General features: G+C 42.9%; 1 protein-coding gene across 6 annotated transcripts in view; it reads left to right on the top strand.

Annotated features, from left to right (window-relative positions):
* The window catches only part of RASAL2 (RAS protein activator like 2), a 580,981-nt gene that overhangs the window by 425,066 nt on the left and 128,280 nt on the right, over positions 1–27,635 (top strand). For 5 of the 6 annotated variants that reach the window (XM_082265231.1, XM_082265230.1, XM_082265229.1 and 2 more), the window contains one exon: positions 20,976–21,082. In XM_082265231.1, coding sequence (XP_082121357.1) covers positions 20,976–21,082 — 107 coding nt within the window. Of the gene's footprint in view, positions 1–16,215; positions 16,458–20,975; positions 21,083–27,635 lie in introns of those variants that run through there. The other variant, XM_082265232.1, reaches the window with a different exon arrangement.

The following is a 27,635-nucleotide window of genomic DNA, read 5'->3' as shown; positions in this document are numbered from 1 at the left end:
TCCACCACTTGGTTAGAAGAACAGGACTGTTAGCAGCTTTTAGCAGTTTAGCTCACTGCTATTAGCACTGTATAGTCAATTACAATGTTCCATCATCTGTTCAGCCAGCATCAGATTCTGATTGTAGCCAGCAGATGGCACTGCATGTTTTTTTCATTATTGTTCAGCTGTATATACAGATCATGGTTTGGTATCTACCGCCACTTAAAGCGGAGTTCCGGCCTCAAAAATTACTTTGGGCCATCCGCTTGCTGATATTAACCTGAAAAATAAATGCATAGTCCCAATTTATTTTTTTTATTTTTTGTTTACTTACCTTGTTTTTGAAGAAAGTATACTTACTTTCCTTCTACTTCCACCCTCTGTGGCCGCGGCCTGCGCCGTCACTTCCTGCTTGCGATGACTCCTGGGAGCTGAACGCCATCGCTCCCAGGAGTCAATGCGCCTGCACCAGCCCCGCTCGTCAGTTCCGGTGCAGGCGAGTCATTCCCTGCTAAACAGCTTCTGGGCATGCCCAGAAGCTGTGCATGGATGACGCGCCTGCCCCGGAAGTGACGAGCAGGGCCGGTGCAGAGCATTCTGGGGCGAAGACGATGCAGAAGAGGACACCTAAGAGGACGCTCCGGCTTCAGCTGCCCACACCTGAGATGACAGCGCTGGGCAAGAAATTTTCAAGGTAAGTATTTCTTCTAAAAGGTAAGTTCAACCTGGGAGAGATCAGAGGCTATCCATTGTGGAATGCACTAGCCCTGACTGTCCCGGGGGTATTTTTTTCTAAAAAACTTTTCAGAGGCCGGAACTCCGCTTTAACTGTAGCAGGATGTAAGGCTTTCCCAGGCAATGTCTTGCTTCTGTAGTATGCAGACAATTACACACACGTTCTGCCCATGAGTAACACCTTTAAAAGAACAACAGCTAAGTTAAAATATAGGGAATCTTTCACAATGTGTTACTGAACCCAGGAGCCTGCATTCACTATAATATTTGGTCTCCCACAGTACACATAATATGGAAATGCAATAGTTTTAGTAAAAATAAACTGCTAAATACCTTTTTCTCATCAGCAGTATATAGTGACGTCTATCAGTGTCTGGCCAAGCACTGGTTAAAGCTTGTAAGAGGAGTTTTCATTCTCCCCTGATTGTCCTATAAGGCTGCAGACCCCTGACCCTCTGTCTGGACAGTGCTGATTGGCTCTGTGCTGATCACATGCACCCTCCCAAGGGAAAAAAAAAACTCCCTAGCAATACTCACCAAACTGAGCATGTGGAAAGTGCCCCCAAGGCTCTGTACTATCAGGAGATGGGGACCTGAGATAAAGGCTTAAAATCATGCCATACATGCTAAAATCTGCTTGTACAGTCTTTTGTTCTACTATGTATGACCTGCCTAATAAAATAAAATAAAATATTAAATTAAAAATAATAAATAAATAAAATAAATGGATAGCTGAGGTAAGCCCCCCTATTACATAGTGGCTGGCAAAATGTAAAGAGGTTTGTACAGATATATTGCCAGATTGTAATGTAGGTTAGGGCGGCACAGTGACTTAGTTGTTAGCACTTCTGCCCTGCAGCACTTGGGTCCTGGGTTGGAATTTCAGACAGAATAATATTGTCATGATGATTGCATGTTCTCCCTGTGTTCATGTTTCCTTCGGGTACTCTGGTTTCCTCCCACACTCCAAAGACATGCTGGTAGGCTAATTGGTTTCTGTGTAAATTGGCCCTAGTATGTGTGTATATATTGGCTATGTAAATGTGTTCTCACATTCTACATGCCAGTTTCAAGCAAAAAATCCTGGCAACCTACCTAAAAAAAAAAAAAGTATCAAATAGATTTTATTGAAAAAGGTTTTCAAACATTTTCAGACATGGTTCCCAGAGAGCTGGCCCATAGAATTGCAGAGAGTCAGATAAAACTGAACGGACATAAACATGCATACAGTATAATGTGTGATATCTGCTTTCCTGGGTCAAAGAATGACCTGAATGGTTCTAAAATGTTAGTAAATCATACATTAACCACTTTAACTCGGGAAGGTTATCTACATGACCAAGCCATTTTTTGCGATACGGCACTGTTACTTTAACTGACAATTGTGCGGTCATGCGACGCTGTATATTCTTTTTTCCCCACAAATAGAGCTTTCTTTTGTTGGCATTTGATCACCACTGCGTTTTTTTTTTTTTTTGTGCTATAAACAATAATTTTGAAAAAAAAAAAAAAGTATATTTTTTACTTTCTGCTATAAAACACATCCAATTAAAAAAAAAATTGAAAAGAATCAAATTCATAAATCTTTAGGCTGATATGTATTCTGCTACATATTTTTTGGTAAAAAAAAATCCCAATAAGCGTATATTGATTGGTTTGCCCAAAAGTTATAGCGTTTAAAAACGATAGGATATATTTATGGAATTTTTATTTATTTTCTAGTAATGGCGGCGATCAACCACTTATAGCGGGACTGCGATATTGCGGTGGACAAATCTGACACCAAGTGACACTTTTTTGGGGACCAATAACACTAATACAGTGATCGTTGCTAACAAAATGCACTGTCGCTTTACTAATGACACTGGCAGGGAAGGGGTTAACATCTGGGGTGATCAAAGGGTTAAATGTGTGCCTAGGGAGTGTTTACTGTGTGGGGGGTGCTTGTACTATGGGAAGGCAGAGATCCGTGTTCCTGCTTAGCAGAACACAAGTTCGCTACCTGACAGAACAGCGATCTGCCTTGTTTACATCAGCAGCCCGCCGTTCTGCTTCTCTCCCAAACAATCGCAGCGGGATAAGGTCTCTGGCACACACGTGTGCACTCCAGACCCGGACGTGCAGAATCACATACATGTAGGTGATTCTGCGCACAGGAGCCGCCACCCTGCAGCAAATGTACGGTGGGGCGGTTGGCAAGAGGTTAATGCGGTAAAAAACCCAAAACCAAAAATGTATTGTATTGAAGCTAACCAATCATTCGCGCTGTGGTGGATACATCTTTTTATTTATTTATATTTTTTTAGGCTTTTTCCCACTGGCTTCACCAGTGAGCTGTCCAGTAACACACCACTTGTGTTAGTGCCTTTACTCTGGATGAAGGAGCACAGGGGGCACCTTAGGAGAGCAGCATTGACAGTCCGGGGAGAGTGGAGAGTTAGATTTACTAGCATATTATACACTTACAAATTGAAGCCAAACACCAGAAAACACTGCAGTTAAAGAGAAAGTAAACCCTCCTCGGCAAGTTGTACCTATAGGTAAGCCTATGATAAGGCTTACCTATAGGTACTGTAAATATCTCCTAAACATGTACCGTTTAGGAGATATTTACCTTCGATGCATCCAGTGACGTCACTGGCGCATGCGCTCTGAAGGAACGGCCTCTGGTGCCGTTCCTTCAGAGCCCCGTGCCGTGACCGTCGGCTCCCGCGCGCGTGCGCGGGAGTGACGTCACCGCGGCTCCGGCCAATCCGATGGCCGAATGCCGCGATCCCGGAAGATCAGATCATACAGGTAAGCGGGCGGCACGGCGGGGCTCGTTCTAAGGTAAGTATTTCATAATGAGCTAATAACTGATACATGCGCAGGAGAGCTTGTTCAACAGATGAGACATACTGGCCAGATCACCGGTTGAAAATAAAAGAAAGCCTATTAAAAGAAAACTAATGCAGCCATCACATCTAAGAATTGCTAAGCTGCATTATTATAAATGTTTGCTTTTGGGTTCACTGCTGCTTTAAGAAATAAATAGACAGTACATCAGCTCTCTGGAATTGACGGGGTAAGTATGCTTCCAATAAACACAAACAGGACTAAGCATATTCAGGTTTGATTATTAAAAGACTTGTGTGGGGTTTTATGCTGGTATGACATGTCCATTTTAATAAAGTTCTGAGAGATTGAAGTGAAGGGGTGTCATTCCCACACAGCCATTGCCATCTGCATCTGTCAGAACATCACCTCCGAGGCGGAAATATCATTTCCTGCGGCTCCTGGGGAAGCGTGATTCTCTGTTCACTTCTATATCCTGAGACTTTAATCACAAATAATTACATCTATTAAACTGCTCTGTGATGTTAGCATTGAATATTTATTAGAAGCCTCCAGAAATTAGACATCTAAAACACACTCCTGGGACTCCAGATTTACATTTGAGGATATGTATAACTATGCAAGTACTTTGCAAGAGAAAAATAATCGAGCAACAAGAGATATCTGCAGCATAGAGTTGGAGGAAAAAATAAGGAGATTTACCCATAGCTAGTCCGGAGTGCCTTCACTACAGACATGGATTGTGAATTCTGAATGCAGAAATATTGTATAGTGCCATTCACATTTTTTTTTTTTTTGGTGAGTTGGAAAGTGGTTCCAAAGCAGAGGTGTTGAACTCTATTTAATCACGGGCTGCATCGGCATTGTGGTTGTCCTCAAAGGGCCGGTTGTATCTCTAGGAGTATAAAAATGTATCCATTACTTTTTTTCAGGGAATAAGTGCAGGAACGCAACCATACTCCCTCTCTGAACTGCATCAAATGGTGGGTGTGGCCAAAATGCACTAACAGTGGGAGGATTTTAAAGGGGCAATAAATACCAGGAGTGCAATGTGTGCAGAGTTCAGGGGTGTGCTATGTACCTAGTGCAGGGTTCAGGACTACGCTGTGTAAAGGGTGCAGGGTTCAGGGGTGCACTATGTACAGAATGCAGAGTTTAGGATCATGCTACATACAAAGTGCAATGTTCAGGGATGCGCTGTTTACAGAGTGCAAGGTTCAGAGGTGTGCTGTGTACAGAGTGCAGAGTTCAAGGGTGCGCTGTGTACAGAGTGCAAGGTTCAGAGGTGTGCTGTGTACAGAGTGCAGAGTTCAAGGGAGCGCTGTGTACAGAGTGCAAAGTTCACGGGTGCGCTGCGTACAGAGTGCAGGTTTTAGGGGTGTGCTATGCACAGTTGGCAAGGTTCAGCTCTCAGACCACCCACATCTCACTTCTACCTCTCCCCCCTGGGTGCAAGGTTCACATGAAATGGCCTGGCGGGCCAGATTCGGTCGTGTTTGACACACGTGTTCTAAAGTCTCAATATTTTTAACCTTATGCATTCTATGCCTTAAAATAAAAAACTTTATGTGCTGCAGGAGCCCCCTCCCCTTTTTCTTATCTGTTCCCGATCTGATCCATCGATGTAGCTCTTACCGCTGTCTCCCTCCTCATTGTGCAAATTGATAGCAGTGGCAGCCATTGGCTGTCGATCAAATGCTGTGACGAAAGAGTGGGGGTGAGTCGCCCAGTCTGTGTCATTAGAACCAGATTGTGGACTCGGGAGCGAGCACGCATGGGTGCCCCCAGAAAAAGTGGCTTTTGCTGGTGGGGAAACCCTGAAAGGGGGGATTGGGGCTGCTCTGTGCAAAACCTTTACACAGAGCAGTTAAGTATGACATGTTTGTTATTTTAGTTAAAAAAAAAAAAGAACTAAGGTTTACTATCACTTTAAAGGGTTTCTAAACCCTAACAATACTTTTTTTTATTATTTTATTTCATTGGGTCTATGAAGTACCATTGTAAGCATTTTATCTGCTCGATAAGAGCAAATAAATACCTGTTGATCCTTCCAGAAATCTTGTAAGCTGACAACTTCCTGTGCATTCTGAAGAGTTATCAGCCCTGCCCAGTTCAGCTCTATGAACTACAAAAAACCTCTCCATATGTTATTGATATGATTCTAGGTTTGCAGTGTTGCTGCTTTCTAAAAACAGCACTTCAAGGGCTTGCTCACAATTGTGTGCAGACCGACCATTTTCTACTGTGGAAAAATACTGGTCTCCGCAAGGGCACTCTGAAAACAGTTGCTTTCCATGTTCACATTGGAACACAGGTGGAGGGTGCTAAAGATTGCTGTACAGACCCCAACAGCATGTCTTTTTTTTTTTTCTACCGCACGTCCAGGCTCTGTCTGTGCACTTGTTTCTAAACCTAGAAATGTATAAAATATCACATGGAGAGGGAAGATATCTAATGGGAAGAAACTTGAGTAAGGGGAGTGGAGCACCCGGTGTCCAGAATTATTCAAGACACCGGGTGCTCCTCTCTCGTTAAGTATCTTAGCTGAAGCAACAGCTTTCAAGGTAGCAGCTCCAAACAGATATCAACACCATCATTCACCCATAGAACCACCTAATAGCTATCATGAACCATTCTACTGGTCCAGCTCCGTCTGTAGCTCAAAATAATCAATAGAAAGAAGACGGCACTCTAATTTACAAATATATCATAGACACAATTATTGTGGTATGCATACAACACATCCATCATGTGTCTCCTGCTGTTGCAGAACTACAAATTCCAATAGGTTGCCAGGGCCATCTTTAACACATGGCAAAAGGGGCAGCTGCCCCGGGTCCAGTCATTGTTATGGGGCCCAAGGCAGCTTCCCCTTGAGCCCACACTGCTGTCAAATAGTTGATAAGTGGATTCGGGAGGGACAAAAAAAATGTTTGCCCGGGGTCCGGGCCTAGGTCTTGTAATGCTACATAAACCAATACATCAGATAAAGGTTGAAAACTGCTTCTGTAGAAGAGAACAAAGCATCGGACACATCATGCTACTGAATATACTTCTTTCAATGAAGAAAAATAATTAAAACTAGTTACATAAAATGTCAGGTGCAGAAGCTACATTCTATCAAAGGAAAGCCGGTTTTACAAGTACCTATTACATCCAATAACTGGTTGAGGCTTTGAAGGTAGACCAGGCTTTTCCATTGATTGCTTGACGTACTGGAGAACATAAATATTGTAACACAACATTTTCACTGATCTTACTGACCGCAGTCATTTTCAGTCTACTTTCACAGACCCATGAGCCTTCCTAATGCTTTCACTCTTTTCCCTCTTTAATGGATACAGCAAATATGAAGTTGTGAATGCTTTGATTTTTTGCTAATTATGCCTTTGGCCCAGAAAAACAGATTTTTTTTATTTTTTACTTAATAAATTGAAATGACAATTTTTTTTTTAGGAAAACATTCCTGTAACAAAATTACATCAATTAAAAGATCCTTACATTTTTCTGTTCTGCGGTAATTGATATTTGCCATAGCATATCCTTTCTCATACTGGCTGAGGGAGTTTTATGCAGCCCATACGTGGGTCGAATTCCAAACAAATTTTCTTTAGAAAATCAGAAATATTTGTGGTCTGATGGTACTACCATTGATTTTGAAATGGGACCAACCAAGACTTCAATTTGACCTCATGTTGCTACAGAAAATCATTTTTGTGGCTTGGAATCTTCTTTTCTTTTCAGGTCACAGCTCATGCCCATTTCTTTTATTTAGTTTGATTTCTCAAAAATTTCCAACATCCTAATCAATCAAATTCGATGGCCACACGAAAACTGGTTGTTGCTGCAGGCCACTAATGGTGCGAAATTGAAACAGAGATTCTTAGTTACGATTTTCTAAAGAAAACTTTTTTGGAATTTGACTCATGAATGACCGTTTTTTGTGTCTTCGTTATTCTCCCGTTATTCTCCCGTTATTCTCGCACGCACCACCCAGCTTGACAAAATAGATTTCAACAGTAAAGGATCCAGATAACTTGTCAGCCAACCAGTGCCTGCATCCAGTCAGATGCAGTATATATGTGAGTATTCAGGCAGCCATGAGTGCTGTGGCTGTCTGAATACAATAGTTGGCAGAGAGGATTCATTCATCCACACTGTTGACTATGGATGGGGGAATAGATTGATTTCTCTCATTCGGCCTATAAAGTGTGTCTATCAATGGAGAAGAGTTCCTTCCCCTCCCTTTGATCGATTACCTCTTCAATCCTGTTGTGTGTATTGAACAGGGAGTGAAGAGAATTCTCCTTAGGCCTCTTTCACAATAGCAGACCAATCGAGTCCGCATATCAGTTTTTCCTTACGGACCTGATTGCCCCCTTCAGTCTCCTCTATGGAATGGCAGGTTTAAATGGACATGTGTCAGTTTGCACCCGCTGACAATCCGGTTCAATCCACCAAAAGCAGACAGATGGGGATCCATCAGGTGAATCAGATTGCAGTTGGGTGTAAATGGACAAGTGGTCATTTAAATCCGACCGCCCATAGATGAGAGCGGGCTGTGTCTGTGTCTGCTCGGCATAAGCGGAGGGGACATGCACTAGCCATCCGCCTGCTAAGCAGAGATCGGCGGACAGATTCCCTACTGAGCAGGTAGACTCCAACCCAGTCCACTCCATGTGGAAGGGACCTGATTGGGAAACCAGGATTGCCCCCCCCCCCCCCCCCCAATTCAAATGTTAGAAAAAAAGTGGCTGTATATGAACTTCAAACATGAAATAAAATGTGGTGGTCTGACTCTGTATACAATGACTGCCTGTAGTGTGGATGCCTAGTGCAACACCTTTTGGTTTTGTAGATCTCACCCTCAGTATTTTGTGTAACTTGTTTGCTGGGATGAATAGACCTTCTAAAATGTTGTAAAACATAATTTGCTTAGAGATTTTTGTAGGCTTCAAACAGCTAGAGATCAGATAAATATCTGTTGATGTCTCATTTTTATATTGGTAACGGTCAGAGTCAGGAAAAACACCTTTTGAAATATTTTTCGGGTATATTTATCCAGGTGATTTGTACATTTGATTTATATTTTGTGTAGCAAGAGCCATACTTTTAGACTCTGGGTACTCCCACTCGGTCATAAACCGGTTCTGCAAGGAAAGATGTTATGTAATTCTCTTGCAGCATCAGATTGAATGGCTGTGGTGGAAATGTATCAATTCTGTTTCACAGCAAGGCCATTTAAAACAGGATCAAAGTATCAGATTTACTGACTTGTAAATTCACCCTCTGCTGCTCAGATCTAGTACTGTGCCCCTATCCCCTTAAAAAGAAGAATTTCACTCTACCTATTTTTTGCTGTGTAGCCATTAAAAAATATATATATATATTCCCAGGAATCCAGTGGTGTCCAGTAGTGATCCATTGCTGAGCACTGGGTCTAGCATCACCATTTTCATCTGTGCCAATATCATCAGACATCCGACTCCTTAACAGTGTGCCATAGCACACACAGTAGCGTATTTCATGGCCTCCTGGGCTGTATTGACATGGGTATCCCATGATGCTGCAAGCAAGTGACAAGTCATTTTTGCCTAGGCAACACCTTAGGAAGGTTGAGGAGAAGTGAAGTCCCCTAAAAAGCTAATTTAAAAAAAAAAAAAAAAACAATTTTGAGAAAGTGGCTAGGGATGAGATGGCGGAAAGTGGCGGGAGGATGAAGTGGTCTGCTTTAAGCTAGCCATATACAACTTGGTTTTCAACCGATACTTGCTAAATCGGGCAAAATCTGACCCATGGGCAACTTGTGACCATTGTTAACTTTATAGAAACCTACGGGAAAACCAAACTTTTTGCGTTGTTCCCAAAACAAGGGAGAAATCTTCTAACTGAACCAACAGATTGTGTCTCTGGAACTGGAAGTGAAGGCAAGTTTCCACCGTGGTAACAAACTAACCTTGCTGGTGTATAATCCTTTCCTATTTTATCCAAAACTGAAAAGAAAAGTTTAGGCTATAGATACTTTACATCTGGCTGCATTTATGTCTTGGCTTTAGTCGTAGTGTGCTAGCACATTGTCGGGATATTTTACCAAAAGGAATAAAGTATAACTAAGGGCAAAACTTTTTTTTTCCTTAGTTTCGGCTAGAGTGGAGAGGGATTAGTTTAGGTGTCAGATTCCTATTGCTGTCTGTGTCCCCTGTTAAGGGGATGTGCCCTCTCTTTTTGTCCTGTTTACCATTATAATGGTACGTTAACGTAAAATAAGGAAAATTTCCCCAATGAGACACAGATGGCAAAAATAAATCTCGAGGATCACAAGGGTTATAACCCTCCCTTACTCTATCCAAAATGGAAAAAAAAAGTTTTGCCTATTGTACTTTAAATATAAAATGAAAGTTGTTCTTTATTATTTTTACCAGTGTCAACTGTTTGTTGGTAAAATGTGACAGCCTTGCTATATCCTAATCTATTGTAGATTAAGGCTTGTTCTTGAAGCAGATGCCTAATGCTTTGATAATCAGGATTGATTTTGCCTATTGATCAAGATTAGGTTGGATTTTGTCAACTAAAGTAGAAAATGTGATTGGTTTATGCTGCTATAGACAGAAGAAGGGGGATAACCTATATACATACAGTTAGGTCCATATATATTTAGACACAGGCACAATTTTAGTTTTTCAGGTATTTACTAAAACATATTCAAGCTATAGTTATATAATAGATATGGGCTGAAGGTGCGCACACTCAGGTTTAATTTGAGGATATGTACATCCAAAGGAAGAGGAAGGGTTTAGGAATTACAGCTCTTAAGACTGGCCATCTTACCTTTCCAAGGGACCAAAAGTAATTGGACAATTGAATCAAAAGCTTTTTCATGGCCAGGAGTGGGCTACTCCTTCGTTATTTCTTTATCAGTTAAGCAGGTAAAAGGTCTGGAGTTGATTCTAAGTGTGGTATTTGTATTTGGAATCTATTGCTGTGAACCTACGTAATGCGTTCAAAGGAGCTGTCCATGCAGGTGAAACAGGACCTTGTAAAGCTTAAAAAACTAAACAAATCCATCAGAGAGAAAGCAGCAGCTTTAGGAGTGGCCAATCAACAGTTTGGTACATTCTGAGGAAAGAAGAACGCACTGGTGAGCTCAGCAACCCAAAAAGGCCTGGTTGTCCACAAAAGACAACAGTGGTGGATGATCGCAGGATCCTCTCTATGGTAAAGAAAAACCCATTCACAACATCCAGACAAGTGAAGGACACTCTCCAGGAGGTGGGCTTATCATTGTCAAGTCTACATTTAAGCGAAGGCTTCATGAGAGATGTAAACCATATATAAACCATGTAAAGCCAGATTCGATTTTGCCAAAAACCAAATAATAAAAAGCCAGACCAGTTCTGGAAAAGCATTCTATGAACGGATGAAATGAAAACGATTCTGTACCAGAATGATAGGAAGAAAAAAGTGTGGAGAAGCTTGGAACCGCTCATGATTCAAAGCGCACAACGTCGTCTATAAAACATGGTTGAGGCAGCATGATAGCATGGGCATGCATCGCTTCCACTGGCACTGGTCATTGGTGTTTATTGATGATGTGACAGAAGCAACCGGATTAATATTGCAGTGCAATATTGAGAGATACGGTCAGCCCAGATTCAGCCAAATGCAGCAAATTTGATTGGACGGTGCTTCACAGTACAGATGGACAATGATCCAAGAAACACTGCAAAAACAACTCAATAGCTTTTGAAGGAAACGTGGTATAATCTGCCCTGGCCGAGTCAGTCACCTGACCTCAACCTAATTGAGCATGCATTTCACTTGTTGAAGGCAAAACTAAAGGCAGAAAAACCCACAAACAAAGAACAACTGAAGGCAGTTAGAGCCTGGCAAAGCAGCAGAAAGGAGGAAAGCCAGTCTTTGGTAATGTCCATGGGTTCCAGAGTTCAGGTAGTCAGTAAAGGGTCCTTAACAAAACGTCAAAAATGAACATTTATTTATGATTATATTCATTGTCAAATTACATTTGAGCCCCTGGAAATGGGGGGACTGTGTAATAAAAATGGTTGCAATTGCTAAAATTTGTACTTGATATTCAAGTTCAACCCCTTGAATTAAAGCTGAAACTCTGCACTTCAAATTCATTTTGTTTCGTTTCAATTTTATTCTGGTGGCAAAAAGAGCCAAAAGTATGAAAACTGTGCCTGTAATTCATAAAGTAAAACTCATATAGTCTATAGATTGATTACACACTGAGTGATATATTTCAAGCATTTCTTTCTTTTAACTTTGATTATTGCTTACAGCTAGTGAAAACCCAAATTTAGTATCTCAGAAAATTAGAATACTACATAAAACTAATTAAAAAAGGATTTTTGGTACAGAAATGTTGGCGTACTGAAAAGTATGTCCATGTACAGTATAATATGCAATCAATACTTAGTCGAGGCCCCTTTTACAATAATTAATGCATCAGTGCGGCGTGGCATGGAGGCGATCAGCCTGTGGCACTGCTGAAGTGTTTTGGAAGCTCTGGTTGCTTTGATAGCAGCCTCTACCTCGTCTGCATTGTTGGATCTGGTGTCTTTTAAACTGTACCTCATGCAACCTGGATTCTGTGCCTCTCCACTCTTCCTCCAGACTCTTGGACCAAAATTTACTTTAATCCGAAAAGAGAACTTTGGACCACTGAACAACAGTCCAGCCCATTTTCTCCTTAGCCCAGATAAGACGCTTCTGACATCTCTGGTTCAGGAGTGGTTTGACACAAGGAATGTGACAGTTGTAGCCCATGTCCTGGATACGTCTGTGTGGTGGCTCTTGAAGGACTGACAGCCGTAGTCCATTCCTCATGAATCTCCCCCAAATTCTTGAACAGACTTTGCTTCACAATCCTCTCAAGGCTGCAGTTATCCCCGTTGCTTGTGCACCTTTTTGTACCACACTTTTTCCTTCCACTCAGCCTTCCATTAATATGCTTGGATACAGCACTCTGCGTACAATGAGCTTCTTTAGCAATGACCTTTTGTGACTTATCCTCCTTGTGGAGAGTTGTAATGACTGTCTTCTGGACAACTGTCAAGTCAGCAGTCTTCACCATGATTGTGTAACCTACTGAACCAGACTGAAAAACCATTTCAAGGCTCAAGAAACAGGTGTTTTTGAGTTAATAAGCTGATTAGAATGTGACACCATGAGTCTACAATATTGAACTTGATCACAATATTCTAATTAGAAGATACTACATTTTGGATTTTCACTGGCTGTAAGCCATAATTCTCAAAATTAAAAGAAAGAAATGCTTAAGAGATATCAGTCTGTGTGAAATGAATCTATATACTAGGAGTTTCACTTTTTGAATTGAAATACTGAAATAAATAACATTTTTGATTATATTTAAATTTTTTGAGATGCACCTGTATATATAATTAGTTAACCCTTTTATCTGTATAAGGTCAAGTGACGTTAAAGGCAATGTTTTTTTTTGTTCTGTTTGTTTTTTTTTTTTATAGATAACGAACATGTTATACTTACCTTCTCCGTTTAGTGGTTTTGCATAGAGCAGCCTCGATCCTCCTCTTCTCAGTTTCCCTGCTGGCACTTCTAGCCCCTCCCTCCTGTCGTTTCTCCTGCTGGCACTCCTAACCCCTCCCACCTATCGAGTTTCCCCTGCTGGAGCTCCTAGCCCCTCCCTCCTGTGAAGTTTCCCCTGCTGGCGCTCCTAGCCCCTACTTCCACTCGAGTTTCCACAGAGCTGCTGCTCTACATGGCCATTCACACACACAGCTGCGTCTCAGCCTTGACCCATCTCTCTCCCCTCATTGATTCATTAGCTGTGATTGGCTCCCTCTGCTGTCTCAGCCAATGAGGAGGGAGAGTCTCCAGAGAGCTGAGGCTTTTTTGAACTTCGCTGTATCACGATGGGGTTCAGGTAAGTATTTGGGGGGGGGGTCTGCTGCACACAGAAGGTTTTATTTACTGTAAACAGGATCCATTAAAGCAGAGTTCCACCCTAAAAATACACTTTTCCCCTTCCGCTTGCTCTAAATTACCTGAAAAACAATTGGATAATTACATTTTTTTTTATTCACTTACCTTGTTTTTAAAGAAAATATACTTGCCTTACTTCCTCTTCCTCCCTCTGCGGCCGTGGCCCGCGCCGTCACTTCCTGCTTGCGTTGACTCCTGGGAGCTGAACATCATCGCTCCCAGGAGTCAATGCGCCTGCACCGGCCCCGCTCGTCAGTTCCGGTGCAGGCGCGTCATTCCCTGCTAAACCGCTTCTGGGCATGCCCAGAAGCTGTTCAGGGATGACGCGCCTGCACCGGAACTGATGAGCAGGGCATTCTGGGACCGAAGAGGATCGCGCTGGCTTCAGCTGCCCACACCTGAGATGGCAGCGCTGGACAAGAAATTTTCAAGGTAAGTATTTCTTCTAAAAGGTAAGTGCAACCTGGGACAGTTCAGAGGCTATGCATTTTGAAATGCACTAGCCCTGACTGTCAACGTTGCTGAGGCCGGAACGCCGCTTTAAGGTAAAAAAATTAAAACAAATTCTGCCTTTAGTACCACTTTAATTGTTTAATTTGGACATTTCCATTGTAATCCTATTGGTCATCATAGCTACTACACATGCAGTACCAGTTTTCCCAGGTCCTAGGTAGCTACCCTTTACATATATATTGGTTACAAGATCCTTTGATCACCTTGCCTGATAGCTTTAGTGGCTTAGTAAATGTCAAACAGCTGTGATTTATGAAGAACACCTCCCTGTCTCTTGTAATCATTGGCTAGCACAGATTGACCCTTTTTGTAGTAGACAGATGATGTTCTGGTTTCCCCTGATAGCTTGTTTTAGCTGGTTAACATGTTTTATTGGCTGTGTGTTCTGTATGCCTACACACCAGCAGAGCATAAAAATACCCCAAATTCCCTTCCAGCAGTCAAACTAGATAGGCGACTTTCCAGAGCATCTCTGCCGAGGCTTTTTCCATGCCTTATCTCAGGGATTTTTTTTTTCCTTCTCCTCTCCTGCCCACATCCGTTTGCTGACTCGGACACTGGGTTTAGGTTACTCGAAGATCTTGTTTGTGTGCTGTTGCTTGCATAGATTGTGCAGGAGGTGAACCTTGCCACAGCTCCCTGCTATGCTGCAAAAGCCAGACTCTGCCTTTTAATGCAACCTTTTTATTAGATGTTATTTCTGTTTATTGGACGCCAGTTATGCTTTCCCCGGACTAAGTGCAGATGACAATGAGATAGGAACCATTAGGCAGAGGAGAGCTGCATTGATTTTGCAGCAGGTGATAATGCAACAGTAGTGTGTAGCATGCTAGGGGTGGATGACTGGGGGAAGAGCCATCTAATTTTGGAAGAGCAGAGGTAGAGATTTCGAACTCGGTTTGATGGACCTGCAGTCTGCCTCTCTGACTCTGCTACAACTTTCCCTGTGGATGGGAGAGGATCCACACTGTGCGACTTCAGGCTGACGTCTTGAAGAGAACGCATAGCAATGACACTGGGGAATCTCACTGTTATTCTGCAAGGTGACTCCAACCCAGTTTCTCCCACTGCTGCCGGGGAAAAAAAAAATTGAGAGAGGTCCGGTGATAATGATGGAGGAGGAGGAAGAGCTTCAGTGCCAAGCTCCAAATGCACAATCTGTGGCCGTACCTTCACCTTAACAAACAGCCCTTTCTCTGGCTGCTGAGTGAGCTGTAATTTTGCAGAGGAGGCAATTATCGTGGAATATTAAAGGGGGAAAATAGGACTATTGTGGTATTCAGAACCTGCTCAGATCAAAACTTTTTCTTGCCGTCCTCTGCCCTGAAACTGAATTGCTTCAACTTTGGGGGAGAATTTTGTATCTTGTTGCTTCTTCTGAAATTTGTCTGGACCCTTCTATTGTCGTTCCATTTTAATGGACACAAGGCATTCGCTATGCAAACTGTTTCTTTTCTCATTGATAGCTTAGTTGCTGAATAAACAGTTCAGCTGTGATATTTAAATTGCTAAACTTTTTTTTAAGTGTTTTTTTTTTTTTTGTCTTTTATTGAACCTTTTTTATTTGTTTTGTTTTTTATTGTTGGTAGTTGGTGATAATTATAGGCTTTTTTTGTGCAGGGTCTATTCTTGTTTTAACTGTTTTTTGTTATAATCCTTTTGCTGTAGTCCACATATGCCCTCACTGTATACTGTGTTCTGGACCCTTTAAAAATCAGAATGAATGCATGTTTTGCTTTTACCCATTATCCTGATCCTCATCGAGTCCAAACCAAGTTTGATGTTATAAATGACTGTTTAGGCCCTTTCTGTTGGTATTTATTTTAAACTGATAGTTATCTATTACCTAGTGATCTTGTGGGTTTGAATGGCTTGATTCTAGATTAAACCCTTGTTGGGTTGTATTGGCAGTTCTGCATTGGCACAGGTTAGCAGCACTTTTCAGTATGTGTTTCTTGTTTGCATGGATTGAGGCACACTGATGACACTTTCTCCGACTAAACGCCAGAGTGCTTCAGCATCTGTAAATAGCTTTGATATCTAATGAGGATGTGCAGTTGTGGCAATTGATTGAATAGCTGCAGTCGTCTGTGTGTATCTCCTTGCTCTCTGCACACTGCCAGGGGAGGGGGAGAGCGGCAGGATCAGATCCAGCTTCTTTCAAAATTGGAAGTAGCACGGATCCCCTGGGCCAAAAGGCCAGGATTGTTCGTCTTCGCTGCGCCAGTTTCCCGAGAACGACGGACCGTGCCAGGCTGCACAGCCTCTGCTATTACACCGGCATTTCTTTAAGCCAGTGCAGCACTGCATAGGATGTAGATCCATGTGTGGGATTCTTGGTTGCGTCTCAGAAGTTGGACTCTGCCCAGGCTTTGAAGTGGAGATGGGTAGCACTTGTGATAAAGGTACATGCTAAGAATATCTATCTTCTCTGCATTTTTGAAATACTGGCTCAGATTAAGACTTTTAACTCACTGTTGACCCATAATGGAACAGATATGGAATTACTTGCTAAAGAAGTATAGGTTGTTCACCTAGCCAAGGGAACATACCCTTTACAAAGTGAATATTAGTAATCAAGTGATCCTATGTTGCTCAAAGCAATATATGGGGTTTTTGTTTGTATACATTTTTTAATTGCTAATTTTAGGATCCTATAAATTATTGCTAATTTTAAATCCTATTCGTGCTTTATATTTACTATAGAAGTTCCCTTCAGTAATCCGAAGTTAAACTTGTAGATGTTCCCAAAGAAAGGGATATTCCAGTGGGAAGGACTATGATCATCAGTGGTCATATGGTCACTTTGAACAGCCAATCATTTATTCTTTCCTTTGCACATGATTGGTTATTCAAAGTAAATGCTGCCTCATCATCTTCACTAACGCTCTTTGCAACGTGAACAGCTTCTACTCCTTTAGTAAATTAACCCAGCTGATGCTTGCTGTTTTTACACTTTCTACAATTGCATACATGTATTTAATTATTATTAGCAGTATTGTCTCCATTCTAAAAATTCCTGTAACATTATGTACCCAATCTTTTTGAGTTTTTCCTTTTTACCGTTGTCAATGGAACCACACGCTACATGTTTCTTACAGATGCTTGTTGACACTTTAAATTAGACTGATTATTATTATATTAGTAGTGTTAAACATTGTGGCAGTTTTAGTAATGTTGATGTATTTGACTTTATTTTACAACCAATCAAAGGCCAGAGATGTACAGAAGCCCCCAGGAATCAATCAGAGATCACCTTTCATTAGCCCTCCCGCTGTAAGATGATAAAAACAGTTCACCTTGCGAAAATTTCCTGATATCCTCAGATGTGTGTGGACAGTTACTAAATAAACATAGTTGGGCGAAATAGTTTATTTCATAGTCTGTATGCTATATTGGAGCAAGAAAAGTATAGATGCAAAGTGCTGATTTAGTCCCGGTTCACACATATGCGATGCGGAAACCCTGCGGTTTCCCGCATCGCACTCAAATCACAGGCAGTTCACACTGCCATATGCAAATAGCTGGGGGTGTCAATACAAAGTTAACGGCACCCCCAGATCAGTTCGCTTATCGCAGTGCGAACTGTCAGTTGGGACATAAATCAGATTGCATAGGCGTGAACACCCATGCGATCCGATTCTGGTGCTGACCCAAAAAAGGGTCCTGCGCAAGTTTCGTCTGAATGCGATGCAAATTCAGCCATACAATCTATATGGCTGAATTTGCATCGCACAGACATCGCATGTGATTTGCGGAGCAGTGCGCTCCGAATCACACGTGATGTCTATCATAGCATATGTGTAAACCGGCTCTTATGGTCTACTACTTCTATAAGAGAAAAATAAATATAATGGGATACTGCACATAGAGCACAAAGGTATTTTAAAGTATTTTCATTGTTGCAGAATAGTAAGAAGACATTCTAACCCAAAGAACCTGTAGCAAAATGAAGGGCCATCACGGAATTATTTAAAGTTTTTTGGCACGCACTACAAGCTAGAAAGACTAGCTTTGCACATTTAGAACCTGTTCATTTGAAAATACTGCTGCAGCTCTGCAGAGAAACCAATCCGCTTCCAGGTTTTTTGTCAAAGCTTAAAGTGGTAGTAAACCACGGCAAAAAAAACAAACACATGTAAGGCATTTGCATTATGTGCTAGTAGGCATCGCATACTAACACAATATGAAATGCTTAACTTAGAACGAAGCCCTGAGCAGCGCTGTCAACACTGAGATGGCTGACATCTTCCCCGGTCTTTTTTCCGGGTTTTAGGACTCCGGCTGTGTGAGTGGCCAGAGCCGTGATGACGTCACTCCCACACATGCGGGCCGGAGCCCTCATTTCAGGCACTAAGCTGTGAAGGTCTGGCCTGGTATGCCGGGCCTTCAGAGTGCATGCGCCAGTGGCAGCATCCAGGGTAAATATCTCCTAAATGGTGCACGTTTAGGAGATATTAGTTTACAGGTAAACCTTATTATAGGCTTACCTGTAGATAGAAATCACAAAGCAGGCTTTACTACCGCTTTAATTGAACAAGCTAAAGCTTGAAGCTGATTGGCTACCATGCACAGCTGCACCAGATTTGGCACTCTCCAGTTTTAGTATATCAACAATATCTAAAGCCTTTTACATGACCATGGGCTTCAGATATTGGGGTTGATTTAATTAAACTTGTGAGTTCCAAATCTGGTGCAGCTGTTCATGGTAGCCAATCAACTTCTAACTTCAGTTTGTTCAATTAAGCTTTGGCAAAAAAAAAAACCTGGAAGCGGATTGGTTTCTATGCAGAGCTGCACCAGATTTTGCACGCACGCAGTTTAACCCCATTATCTTTTTTGTTATTAACCACTTGCTGACTTCCAGCAATACATATACTGCGGCGGGTCGACTCTGTCCCGCGAAAGTACGTAACTGAACGTTGCCTCGCAGGACTGCGAGTGGAGGCGCGCGCGCCCGTCCGCCCATTTGCCGCAGGGTACCAATCGGTGTGTCCAGCAGCTGCAATTGCTGTCGGGCACCTGCGATTGCTCACCGTGGAGACAGAACGACGGTCTGCCGTTTGTAAACACTGCAGACCGATGTTCTGTCAGTAACGAACATGGATCCCTGTGTTCATTCAGTAAATACATCCCCCCCAACAGTTAGAAAGCACTCCCAAGGGACACATTTAACCCATTGATCGCCCCTTGTGTTAACCTCTTCCCTGCCAGTCGGTACAGTACCAGTGCATATTTTTAGCACTGATTACTGTAGTAATGTCACTGATCCCCCCAATAGTGTCAGGTATCCGATCTGTCTGCCGCAATCTCGCAGTCCCGCTAAAAATTGCTGATCGCTGCCATTACCAGTAAGAAACAAAAAATTACATCTTTCCCCTAGTTTGTAGATGCGATAACTTTTGCGCAAACCAATCACGCTTATTTTTTTTTTTACCAAAAATATGTATACGAATACAAATTGGCCTAAAATGATGAAATAAATTGATTTTTTTTTTAAATTATTTTTTATTGGGAATGTTATATAGCAGAAAGTGAAAAATATAATTTTTTTTATGTAGAATTGTCACTCTGTCTTTGCTTATAGCGCAAAAAATAAAAATTGACAGGTGATCGAATGCCACCAAAAGAAAGCTCTATTTGTGGGGAAAAAAGGACATACATTTTTTTGGGGTACAGCGTTGCACGACCGCGCAATTGTCAGCTAAAGTAACGCAGTGCCATATCACAAAAATTGGACTGGCCATTAAGGGGGAAAACCTTCCGGTCTAGAAGTGGTTAAACTCAGCTAGGCTTGGCTTCTTTCTTCTTTGACAGTTTTTTGTTGTATATTAAGCTTGGCTCAGGGCTTGTCTAGTCTCAGGAATTAGGTAGTCCCATGAGCTTGACTTTTTTTTTTTTCTTAATGGGCTCCTTAAAGGTCCTGCCCTCCCATGGATTGGGCTGCCCTCCCCTGGATTGGGCCGGCCGCCCCTGGATTGGGCCGCCCTCCCCTGGATTGGGCCGCCCTCCCCTGGATTGGGCCGCCCTCCCCTGGATTGGGCCGCCCTCCCCTGGATTGGGCCGCCCTCCCCTGGATTGGGCCGCCCTCCCCTGGATTGGGCCGCCCTCCCCTGGATTGGGCCGCCCTCCCCTGGATTGGGCCGCCCTCCCCTGGATTGGGCCGCCCTCCCCTGGATTGGGCCGCCCTCCCCTGGATTGGGCCGCCCTCCCCTGGATTGGGCCGCCCTCCCCTGGATTGGGCCGCCCTCCCCTGGATTGGGCCGCCCTCTCCTGGATTGGGCCGCCCTCTCCTGGATTGGGCCGCCCTCCCCTGGATTGGGCCGCCCTCTCCTGGATTGGGCCGCCCTCTCCTGGATTGGGCCGCCCTCTCCTGGATTGGGCCGCCCTCTCCTGGATTGGGCCGCCCTCTCCTGGATTGGGCCGCCCTCCCCTGGATTGGGCCGCCCTCCCCTGGATTGGGCCGCCCTCTCCTGGATTGGGCTGCCCTGCTCCTATATGATATATAGATGATCCAGTCCTGCTTTAAAGTTAAACGTGTGTTTGTTTTTCTTCTACATTTCTATGAGTATGTAAGTAATGTGATTCTCAGTATCTGTCAGTCTGTTTATTTTGTAAGGCACATTGTGTACAATGGAATTCACCTGTTCAGCGTGCTCTTCTGTATCCTAATCCACTCCCAGAGACCTATGCTTAGAATGTGTATGCCTCACTGTCTGCAGAGTTCATTCTTTTTATTTTGTCTACTCCAAGGAGCCCAACTGTGAAATTTAAAGAACAATTATCTTTTCACACAAGAAGCTTAAACAATAAAGATGCTTGTTATTATTTGACAAGCCGCCCTGCTTGTTCTGGTTTTTTTTTTACACTGCTGACCTTTCTTTAGTCTCATGTCAGGTATTTTTTCTTCTTAACCTATACAGAGGTGCCAGCTGAGAGGTCACCACGAAGGAGAAGCATATCGGGAACCAGCACATCCGACAAGGGTAGCTCCATGGACCCGGCCAGTACCTCTCCATTTAAAGTCTCCGTAAGTTATTAAAATTTCTTTTAATCTCTGTGATCTTTACTATACACAACATGGGTGCTCTGTGCATTTATGTTTATCTACCCTTAAACATGTATTTCTTCAAAAAACATAGATGTGCTATATGTTGCTGTAGACTCATTAAAGTGGTTGTACACCTCAGACGTGAAAAAAGAACAAAGCATGTCCCTCTTTAGTGTGTACTTGTCTCAAATAAAAGCACCAAGTGTCGTATCTGTCTGCTGCTTTGTTCCCCTGATATCAGTATGAATCACTTCTGACAAGTTTTCCTGACACCAAGAGACAAAAGGTGACAGGGGAGGGACCTCCAGCTGATTGACAGCCTCAGCTCTGTTCCTGTTTGCTGTGTGGAGGGGGGGGGGGGTGTATCTCTCCTCCAATCAGCTCTCACATTTCATAACATAGTTACATAGTTACATACATACAGTGGGTACGGAAAGTATTCAGACCCCCTTAAATTTTTCACTCTTTGTTATATTGCAGCCATTTGCTAAAATCATTTAAGTTCATTCTTCTTCCTCATGAATGTACACACAGCTCCCCATATTGACGGAAAAACACAGAATTGTTGACATTGTTGCAGATTTATTAAAAAAGAAAAACTGAAATATCACATGGTCCTAAGTATTCAGACCCTTTGCTGTGACACTCATATTTAACTCAGGTGCTTTCCATTTCTTCTGCTCATCCTTGAGATGGTTCTACACCTTCATTTGAGTCCAGCTGTGTTTGATTATACTGATTGGACTTGATTAGGAAAGCCACACACCTGTCTATATAAGACCTTCCAGATCACAATGCATGTCAGAGCAAATGAGAATCATGAGGTCAAAGGAACTGCCTGAAGAGCTCAGAGACAGAATTGTGGCAAGGCACAGATCTGGCCAAGGTCACAAAAAGATTTCTGCTGCACTTAAGGTTCCTAAGAGCACAGTGGCCTCCATAATCCTCAAATGGAAGACGTTTGGGACGACCAGAACCCTTCCTAGAGCTGGCCGTCCGGCCAAACTGAGCTATCGGGGGAGAAGAGCCTTGGTGAGAGAGGTAAAGAAGAACCCAAAGATCACTGTGGCTGAGCTCCAGAGATGCAGTCAGGAGATGGGAGAAAGTTGTAGAAAGTCAACCATCACTGCAGCCCTCCACCAGTCGGGGCTTTATGGCAGAGTGGCCCGACGGAAGCCTCTCCTCAGTGTAAGACACATGAAAGCCCGCATGGAGTTTGCTAAAAAACACCTGAAGGACTCCAAGATGGTGAGAAATAAGATTCCCTGGTCTGATGAGACCAAAATAGAACTTTTTGGCCTTCATTCTAAGCGGTATGTGTGGAGAAAACCAGGCACTGCTCATCACCTGTCCAATACAGTCCCAACAGTGAAGCATGGTGGTGGCAGCATCATGCTATGGGGGTGTTTTTCAGCTGCAGGGACAGGACGACTGGTTGCAATCGAGGGAAAGATGAATGCAGCCAAGTACAGGGATATCCTGGACAAAAACCTTCTCCAGAGTGCTCTGGACCTCAGACTGGGCCGAAGGTTTCCCTTCCAACAAGACAATGACCCTAAGCACACAGCTAAAATAACGAAGGAGTGGCTTCACAACCACTCCGTGACTGTTCTTGAATGGCCCAGCCAGAGCCCTGACTTAAACCCAATTGAGCATCTCTGGAGAGACCTAAAAATGGCTGTCCACCAACGTTTACCATCCAACCTGACAGAACTGGAGAGGATCTGCAAGGAGGAATGGCAGAGGATCCCCAAATCCAGGTGTGAAAGACTTGTTGCATCTTTCCCAAAAAGACTCCTGGCTGTATTAGATCAAAAGGGGGCTTCTACTAAACACTGAGCAAAGGGTCTGAATACTTAGGACCATGTGATATTTCAGTTTTTCTTTTTTAATAAATCTGCAACAATGTCAACAATTCTGTGTTTTTCTGTCAGTATGGGGTGCTATGTGTACATTCATGAGGAAGAAGAATAAACTTAAATGATTTTAGCAAATGGCTGCAATATAACAAAGAGTGAAAAATTTAAGGGGGTCTGAATACTTTCCGTACCCACTGTAGTTAGTGAGGTTGAAAAAAGACATCAGTCCATCCAGTTCAACCTATGATGCGTGTGTGTGTTTGCTTTTAACCGTACATTGTATACCCCTGTATGTTGTGGTCTTTAAGGTTTCCATCTAATAGTTTTTTTAAACTATCAATGCTCCCCGCTGATACGACTGCTTGTGGAAGAGAATTCCACATCCTTACCGTTCTTACAGTGAAGAACCCCTTACGCACTTTAAGGTTAAACCGCCTTTCCTCTAGTTTTAGTGAGTGGCCACGTGTCTTATTGTATCTCCTTTCTCTGAATAGTTTGTTCCTTATGCTCGGGTCACCAGTACAGTATTTGTACATTGATATCATATCCCCCCTCAATCGTCTTTTCTCCAGAGAGAAAAGGTTCAGGGCTTGTAGTCTTTCCTCATAGCTGATGTCCTCCATTCCCCTAATTATTTTTGTTGCCCTTCTCTGGACTTTCTCCAGTTCCAGCACATCCTTCCTGAGGACCGGTGCCCAGAACTGGACAGCATACTCCAGATGTGGCCGGACCAGAGTCTTGTAGAGTGGGAGCATAATCTCTTTATTTCTGGAGTGAATCCCCTTTTTTATACATCCCAGTATTCTGTTGGCTTTGCTTGCGGCGGCTTGGCATTGCATGCCACTGCCAAGCTTGTTGTCTACCAGTACCCCCAAGTCCTTTTCCATCCTAGACTCACCCAGAGGTTCCCCCCCTAGTGAGTAGCTTGCTTTCTGGTTTCTGGCCCCCAAGTGCATTACTTTACATTTATCAACATTAAACCTCATCTGCCATGTAGTTGCCCACCCCGTTATTTTGTTCAGGTCTGCTTGCAAGGTTTTCACATCCTGCATAGAAGATATTGGCATGCCTAGTTTAGTATCATCTGCAAATACTGAGATTGTGCTAGATATCCCCTCCTCTAGATCATTTATGAACAAATTAAACAGGATTGGTCCCAGGACAGAACCCTGGGGGACCCCACTTTCCACACCCGCCAAATCCGAGTTCTCTATCCAGGTACTCACCTTCTGATCCATACCTACCTTCCTTAGTTTGTACAGTAATCGTTTGTGGGGAACGGTGTCAAAGGCCTTTGCTTTGCATAAGCTTTGCATAAGCTTTTTAAACTCTGGACTGTATAGTAGAGAAGACTGCAGATAAACTGGTAAAACTTAAAGCAGTAGTAAACCACACTTTTTTTTTTATCCTGCAAGACAATTGCATAATGTGCTAGTATGCATCACATACTAGCAGATTATAAAATACCTTAGACTGAAGCCTTCCAGCACCGCTGTGAGGGCTGAGATCTTCACCCAGTCTTCCTTTCAGGTTGGTGTCCTCCGGCTGTCTAATTGGCAGCACCGCAATCATGTCACTCCTATGCATGCGTGGGAGTCACAGACTGCGGCACAGAGCGCTGAAGGGACAACACGGGTATGCCAACCCTTCAGATCGCTGCTGACATCATGCAGTGTGAATATCTTCTAAACCAGTGTTTCTCAACTCCAGGCCTCAGGGCACACTAACAGACCAGGTTTGCAAGAAAACTGAAATGCATCACAGGTGATATAATTTGCTGCTCAGTGATTGCAGTATTCTAGTCTGCATCTCCCCAAGGTGATACTTAAAATCTGGCCTGTTAGTGTGCCCTGAGGACTGGAGTTGAGAAACATTGTTCTAAACCATGCATGGTTTAGGAGATATTCACTGTACCTACAGGTAAGCCTTTTTATAGGCTTACCTGTAGGTACAAGTAAAAAAAAAAAAGGGGGTTTACTCCCGCTTTAAAGAGGTTGTAAACCTCAGAATTAAAAAAAAAAAAAACGAACACCTGAAAGACATGCATCGCATACTAGCTCATTATGAAATACTTACCCAAGAACGAAGCCCTGCAGTGGCGACCGCTCACCTGTCTCATGGGTGACATGTTCGTTTGCCCGTCTTCCGGGTTTGCAGTATCCGACCATCTGTCTGATTGGCTGGAGTCGCAATGACGTCACTCCCGCGCATGCGCGTGGAAGCCGACGGTCCCGGAACGAGCGGCCGTTCCTTCAGAGCACATGCACCAGTGATGTCACTGGCTGCATGCAAAGTAAATATCTCCTAAACGGTACATGTTTAGGAGAAATTTACAGTACCTATAGGTAAGTCTTATTATACGCTTACCTATAGGTACAAGTTGCAGAAAAGGGTTTACTTCCTCTTTAAATAGGAGGATTTGTTTCATCTTAGTGTGTCATCTGAGGCCAGTCATTTCTCTAGGTATTTGTAAGGGTTTACAACCACTTTCATTTTTATAAAGGAAAAAAGTTAACAATGCTACATTTTCTATCAGAGGTGCTACCAAAGGTGTAGCTAGAGATTTTGTTCCCTAGACAGACCGTTCTGCCCAAAAAAAAAAAAAATCCACACCACTTATTTCCCTTGCCCCATGTCCTGTTGTAGTTCTCTCCTTTAAAGACAACTGGAAATCGTAGATTGATATTCATTTCTGTATTGGCTGTTGTAGAGACCTCTGTTTCTACAATGTCTAATCAGTATTGGCCTTTAGGCCCCTTTCACACTTGTGCAATTTGTCCTGCGTCTTGGGACTGCAAAGTCGCATGGCAAGTCGTACCCCATTATTTCCAATGAGTACCATTCATATCTGTGCGACCTTAAAGTAGTCCCTGCAGTACTTTGGTCTGACAACGATGTGACTTGAGGTCCATAGACCTAAAGACCTACACAGGCATTGCTTCAAGTCCAGTAAAGGCGCCGCAAAATCACACCACTTCCAGGTCGCACAAGTGGTAAAGGGGCCTAAGAAAGACCTCTGTATCTACAGATTGGAAAATGTTTATAGGGCAAACCATTAGACTGTAAACTGAAATCATATTTGCTGAAATGGATTAATTCACTTTGTACAAAATCTTTGTGCTTTCCACCAGCTTGTTGAATGAGCCTGAAGGGGCCTTAAATGTGGGGTAGTTGGTTGGCGGGGAACATGGGATTGCTGTTAGTTTATACTATTTTTTGTTTCTCCTCTTCTACTTCAGTTGGCAGGAGATACTTATGTGTTTAACTTTTGGAATGGCAAATGGCATATTTGGGGCTTGGAAGTCAAAATTAAGTGCCTATGCTTCTATTGCGGACTTTATTTTGAGGGTGTCGGCTTGAGCTGTCATCTTCATTCACCTCTTTTCAAATTACTGACCTGGAACAAGCATATGTATATCAGGTGTTGGTACACTTAATATGCAGACACTTGTTCCAGGTCAGTGACTCACCAAATAGGAAAGCAAAGATGAAGATAATGGCTGCAACAACAGCTGCTCCCCTATTAACTGATGACAGGTTCCCTTTAATCGTCTGTTTTATTTGCAATCTTGAACCTTCTTCAGGATGACACACATGGTGTGTTTGTGCTTATGCAATAAATACTATGTGCATTTACTTATATTTTAGGAAAAAAGAAGTGTGTGTGTGTATGATATATTATGCATGTCTACACACTTACAAAAATGTATTTAATATAGATACCTTTATAGCGCCGTAAGTTTATGCAGAGCTTTGACTATGTGTGTATGTGTGTATATTTATATATATATATATATATATATATATATATATATATATATATATTGTACATTCACATCAGTCCCTGCCCTCAAGGAGCTTACAGTGTAAGGTCTCTAACTCACATTCACATGCAAGGGCCATGTTAAGCTGCCCATAGATGGTGTGATTTGCTCGATTTCCCCGTCAGCACAGTCATGTTTGATGGGGGAATCTCTTCCATAGAGCTATTGTGTTCTCCCGGGGGGGCAGGGAGCCATCCCTATTGGGACAACACACAGTGATTATTGCTAGCGGCTATAGTCACTGGCAATAATTGCATGAAAAAGCCAACATGCAGGTTGTACCCAAGTTGATTGGTGGATCGACTTGAGTAAAATCAGCCTGCCCCTACATGGTTCCATTCTCGGCCGCTCCCTGCTGAACCGGCCAAGATTCGAACTATCTATTAAAGTGTAGCACTGCCCCCTAGAGGACTGCTTGATGTCCACCTTTTCGGGCCCTCTGGGTTACCGGTAGCAACTGCAGGCAGAAACTTAACACTTTACTTTCCGGCTCAGTCAATGAACAGTCTAGGGGTTTTGGTTGTTTTTGTTTATTATATTAACAATGGGAGAAGGGAAGAGTGGGATACCCCGGAACTTGAACTATTCACAATCCTGAGGACTTCTATCTGAAGATGCAGCCAGGCTGCGAATTTCACCTTGCCAGTAGATGAATTGTAGATACTGAGTCTCTGAACAACAGACTTGGTTGCACACTATCTTCAGGGTACTCGCCTAGCACCCCCTTTCACTCCACCGGCAGACACCCGTCCTCTGACTATTCTACCCTGGGGTGGCCCCCTTCCTGGTCAGGACCTTAGACCAGATCCCCTGTATTCACGATACGGTTTTTCCAGGTTCTCCAGTGTC

This window comes from Pelophylax lessonae (genome assembly GCF_965119305.1).
Source record: "Pelophylax lessonae genome assembly, chromosome: 8".
NCBI lineage: Eukaryota > Metazoa > Chordata > Amphibia > Anura > Ranidae > Pelophylax > Pelophylax lessonae.
This window is presented reverse-complemented; position numbering and strand designations above follow the sequence as displayed.